The sequence below is a fragment of the Carlito syrichta genome, unplaced genomic scaffold (assembly GCF_000164805.1).
Source record: "Carlito syrichta isolate Samal-C Ts95f unplaced genomic scaffold, Tarsius_syrichta-2.0.1 Scaffold315848, whole genome shotgun sequence".
NCBI classification, from domain to species: domain Eukaryota; kingdom Metazoa; phylum Chordata; class Mammalia; order Primates; family Tarsiidae; genus Carlito; species Carlito syrichta.
This window is the reverse complement of record NW_007259944.1, coordinates 708,025-713,612: the sequence shown is the minus strand read 5'-3', so window position 1 is coordinate 713,612 and position 5,588 is coordinate 708,025. Positions and strand designations below refer to the sequence as shown.

At 48.7% G+C, this 5,588-nt stretch overlaps 1 protein-coding gene across 1 annotated transcript in view; it reads right to left on the bottom strand.

Annotated features, from left to right (window-relative positions):
* Nucleotides 1-5,588, bottom strand: part of ATP9A (ATPase phospholipid transporting 9A (putative)) — a 120,763-nt gene that overhangs the window by 71,522 nt on the left and 43,653 nt on the right. Inside the window, exons 9-10 of the mRNA XM_008073454.1 lie at nt 4,971-5,047; nt 2,850-3,010 (exon numbers count right to left, since the gene is read on the bottom strand). Of these exons, the coding sequence (XP_008071645.1) occupies nt 2,850-3,010; nt 4,971-5,047 (238 nt within the window). The remainder of the gene's footprint in view (nt 1-2,849; nt 3,011-4,970; nt 5,048-5,588) is intronic.

Genomic DNA, 5,588 nt, shown 5'->3' with positions numbered 1-5,588 from the left:
GCTTCCGGCCCCCGCAGCCTCGACCTGCGGGGCTCAGCGATCCTTCCACCTCAGACTTCCAAGTAGCCGGAATTACAGGCACGCGCTACCATGCCCGGCTGATTTTTTGATTTATGGTAGAGATGAGGTCTCGCCAAGTTGCCCAGGCGGGTCTTGAACCCACGGGCTCAGACAATCCACTCACCTCAGCCTCCCAAAGGCGCGGGACTACAGGCTGAGCCACCGAGCCCGGCATAGCATAACATTCTTAAGGCTCATCTATATCAATACTAGGATGTGCAGAATTTCCTTCCTTTTGAAGGCTGATTAATATTCCATTGTGTATATTATGTCCATTTAAAAATGTTAGTGCACAGTAAAAAATAAACAGATTCTATCTTCAAATTGATTCGTAATCCTATAAATGAATCAAACTGCCTGCCGTTTCACTGGCCAGTTCACAGATGAGTCAGTTCACTCATTTTCGATCATGTTACAAGTAGAACTTTAAAGTCTCCAAGTGTAGCAGGGTGCGGTGGCTCACACCTGTCATCCCTGCACTTTTGGAGGCAGAGGCGAGAGGACTGTCTGAGCCCAGAGGTTCGAGACCAGCCTGGGCAACACGGTGAGAACTTGTCTCTACAATAAATCAAAAAATTAGCCAAACATGATAGCACGTGCCTGTAGTTCCAGCTACTTGGAAGGCTGAGGCAGAAGGATTGCCTGAGCCCAGCAGGTCGAGGCTGCAGTGGCCGTGATCGCGTCACTGCACTCCAGCCTGGGCAACAGTGAGACTCCAACTAAAATAAAGTCTCCAAGTTCACTTCTCACCACACCATAAGTGCTTGCTTTACTAATGATAAACTAGATCTATTTCTTCTCTGAAGCCCCCACCCAGAGCATGATGACTAGGGGACGATCCCCTATGCTAGTCATACTGCTGAACCAAAAACCACAACCTCTGTCCTCAGAAAAAGATGGATTCTAACCAATAGGACACAGATATGCAAAAGAGCAAAACAAAATATATGCTAATTCATCAAGTATAAGAGAGAAGACGATAAGCAATGAAAGTTTCGGGGAAAAAAGAGATTTTGTTTAATAAATATTTACAGACCAGTTATTACAGGAAAAAGTAAGAACAAGTATCCAACAATATGGGGAAAAGTAGATTGTTAAACCTAGACTATATACTCACTGTGAGTAAGAAACCATGCCCAGCTCTGGAAAATGATGGCATATCTGTGATGTAAAAAGTTACCTACAACAAGCTGCTCTGATGGTGCAAAAGCAGACTCTTATAGAGAGCAAAAACCCTTTTTCTTTTTATTGTATTTGTTTTATTTTTTTGAGTTGGGGTCTCACTCTATCCCCCAGGTTGGAGTGCAGTGGCACAATCATGGCTCACCACAGCTTCAACCTCCTGGGCTCAGGTGATCCTTGCTCCTTACCCGCCTAAGTAGTTGGAACGACAGGTATGCACCACCACTCTTGGCGAATTTTTTTTCTTTTTTATACAGATGAGGTCTCACTATGTTGCCCAGGCTGGTCTCAAACTCCTGGGTTCAAGTAATCCTCCTGCCTTAGCCTCCCAAAGTGCTGGAATGACAGACGTAAGTCACTGAGCCCGGTCAGAATCCCCTTTTTCTAAAATCAAAAGCATTCTAGAAAAAAATAGATCCTGTAGCATTAATAGTGATTATCATATGATAGCAAGATTAGAGATGATTTCTATTTTTTTCTTTCTCTAAGGTGGATCTTCTTATTTTTTCTACAATGACAACCTATTACTTACATCATTTTTTTTTTTTTTTGAGTTGGAGTCTCACTCCGTCGCCCAGGCTGGAGTACAGTGGCACAGTCAAGGCAACCCCAGTGTCAATCTGCTGGGCTCAGGCGATCCTTCCACCTCAGCCTTCCAAGTAACTGGAACTGTAGGCGTGCACTACCATGTCCGGCTAATTTTTTGATTTATTGTAGAGATGAAGTCTCGCCAAGTTGCCCAGGCTGTTCTCAAACCCACGAGCTCAGGCAATCCTCTCACCTCAGCCTCCCAAAGTACTGGGATTACAGGCTTGAGCCACTACACCCAATCACTTAAATCATTTTTAAAAGCCATTTATTCGGCCTCCAAATCAGGTAGTCAAACAATTGGCATGTGCCACCAAACTTCCACCACATATCTACAGCAGACGTCACCCATGGATCACAGTATTATTTCCCTTTGAGCCTAGACTCAGGTTCAGAATCCTTCTCAACACAGCACTCCTAACAGACACATGCAATCCTGCAGAGCTGGCAGATGAGATGAACTCTAAATGGTATCACTAGCTGGACTGGTCAAGACAAGCAATATCTTTTGAGCCATAAAGGATTCAAGGAAGGGTGGTTCACGGAAGAACGTCACAACCACAGAGTGCAGCTCTCACTCCTGACTTCACTGTTCTGAGTCATCACTCTAGAAAGACATCAGCTCCTTGGCCAGGCACGGTGGTTCACGCCTGTAACCCCAGGACTCAGAGGCCGAGGCGGGAGGATTGCTTGAGCGCAGGAGTTTAAGACCAGCCTGGGCAACATAGCGAGACCTCATCTCCACAAAAATTCAAAATATTAGCCAGGCATGGTGGCATGCACCTGAAGTCCCAGCTACTTGGGAGACTGAGGCAGAAGGAGCTCCTGAGTCCAGCAAGTCAAGGTCACAGTGAGCAGTGATTGTGCCACTGCACTCTAGCCTCGGTGAGAGTGAGACCCAACTGATAAAAAAGAAACAAAAGAAACCAGCTCCTTTGAAAAGCCAGAGCCCGCGACCTTTGAATGAGCAAAGAGAAGACAGCATCCCAGCACCCAGAGGCATGCTGTGTCCTGCTTACCTGATGGGAATGATGTTGGAGAACAGGAGAAGGAAGCGGATGATCTGCAGGTACCAGCGGCCGGCGAAATGCTGGAGGGCCACCATGACCAGCGACACCACCACCAGGGCGCCAAAGAGAATCTTGGTAAGGCAGTTCACCTCCAGGTCAAACAGGCCGATCTGGGGGACAAGGCCAGGGGAGTGAGATCATGCGGTGCACCCACAGCCTACTGAGCGCTGGCCTTTCCCGTGGACCCCTCCATCCCAGCTAGGCTGTAGGATGCATCCATCCTCAGACCTCAGGTCTGAGAACGCTGGGCTGCCACAGGCTGGAGTTCACATGACACTCAAGTGGCCTCAAAGTATTCTGGGGATTCAAACACTCAAGGAGCCTCAAGGAATTCTGGGAATTCAAACTTTTTTTTTTTGGAGTCAGAGTCTCACTCTGTTGCCCAGGCTAGAGTGTGGTGGCACAGTCATGGCTCACTGCAGCCGCCACGTCCTGGATTCAGGTTATCCTTCCACCTCAGCCTCCCAAGTAGCTGAGACTATAGGCACATGCCACCACACCTGGCTAATTTTTTTTGTGTGTAGAGATGAGGTCTCGCTCTGTTGCCCAGGCTGGTCTCGAACACCTGGCCTCAAGCAATCCTCCCTTGGAAACAAATAAGCAAGTTACTGCTGTGCGGGGTTGGGCTGTGTCTTGCACAGCCTCCACCACCCTGCACGGAGGCTCTGGAAGATGACTTGGGCCCTGCCTTCTTGGCACCTCACCACACACGAGTTCAACTGGAGGTCCACACCACTAGTGGCACTTGACTTTTTTTTTTTTGAGTTGGAGTCTCACTCTGTCACCCAGGCTGGAGTGCAGTGGGTGCTCCCGGCCACCGCAGCCTCGACCTGCTGGGCTCCAGTGATCCTTCCGCCTCAGCCTTCCCAGTAACTGGAACTACAGGCGCGCGCTACCACGCCCAGCTAATTTTTCATTTATTGTAGAGATGAGGTCTCGCCAAGTTGCCCAGGCGGGTCTCGAACCCGTGGGCTCAGGCAATCCACTCACCTCAGCCTCCCAAAGGCGTGGGATTACAGGCTGAGCCACCAAGTCCGGCTGGCACTTGACTTTTAGGTGCCACATTGATGAACACTGTCATTTTAATAAGAACATATTTATTTTCACAAGTCGTCTAAAAAAAAAAAGTAAAGAGCACAGCAAATCCATAACTCCCCAGAGTTGTGAGGTCCAGGACGAGGCTAAAACATCAAACATACAAAGCTACAGTTGTGCCAGCAGCTTTGGTGATGGGGTAGACATGAGAAAAGTTTGAGAAACAGCATTCCTTCATGCTGTGGACAAGGACACCATTCAGCAATGTACTGGCTCTTCAAAACTGGAGGAGTGGCCGGGTGTGGAGGTTCACAATTATAATTCCAGCATTTTGGGAGGCCGAGGCAAGAGGACCTCTTGAGCCCAGGAGGTAAAGGCTGCAGTGAGCCATGATCACACCACTTCACTCCAGCCTTGGCAACAGAATGAGACCCTGACTCAAAAAAAAACCCCTGGAGGAGGGTTGCGGCGGGGAGGGAGGGTCATGGTGCAAAATGGGCAGTAACTGCGGGCACTAGATAGACTGCAGGCCTGACTCGGACGCCATGCTACGGCAAGTCACTCAACGTGGGTTGAAGCCCACAGGCCTGCCATCAACGCTATGTAGACCAGACGGAGTATGGGGCTTCTTGGGTCCATTTCTCGCCTATAAAATGAAGTGCCTATATTCACAGGGCTGCTGGGAGGAAAATGAGAGGCTGTGGGGGATGTGACCCACACACGTTAGTTGGCAGGTGCCGTAGAGTGTTTTCACTTAAAAGCTTAACACAGTTCATGTATTCATGTGAATAGATATTTATGTATAGTATGATATGCATATATTATATGTATCATGTATGTGAATGTCTATCAGGTGCACACACACACACACAGGCATGAAAAGGTAGTGGGTGTGTAAATGACACGGCTGGTGTCCTGTTCGTAAACCTCGTCGCCTACATCTCCAAGACCCATCATCAACACACAGCTGACCACCCACCCACCACTCATGGGCAGTAATGCAGCACGTGACAGTGCTCATGATCTCGTACACACCTTACTCCGGGGATTGGAGGTATTCATGACACTCCGGAGTTCTCTGCCGGTGTAAAGAACGACACCCACAATGGTACCTAAAATGAAAAAACAAAATACAGACATACAGGCTCACATAGAGAACCCGGCCCCTTGAGAGAATGTGTTCTAACCCAGCAGCACGATGACAGCATCAGAGATGGGCCAAATGAGCTGTGGCTGCCTGGATCCACAGGACAGTGCTAGCCACAGGAGCCATGTAAACATAAACTGAATTCAAATTAAGTAAATACAGTCCCCACCCTCACAAGCCACACAGCAAGTGTTCAGTGGCTAGAGGCTGCCTCATGGGACACAGAAGATCAGAGCCCTCTCCTTTCTACTGGTCAATGCTGGTCTATTTCATCTGGCAGCTTCTAATAGCAGGAGTTGGGGGAGGGCTGGTTTGGCCTCTGTGCCCCTGGTCTTAGAGACCTCCAGAAGTATCTAGAACATTTTTATCTTCAAAAACTATCATGAAGCCGGGCTTGGTGGCTCAGCCTGTAATCCCGCGCCTTTGGGAGGCTGAGGTGAGTGAATTGCCTGAGCCCGCGGGTTCGAGACCCGCCTGGGCAGCGAGACCTCATCTCTACAATAAAT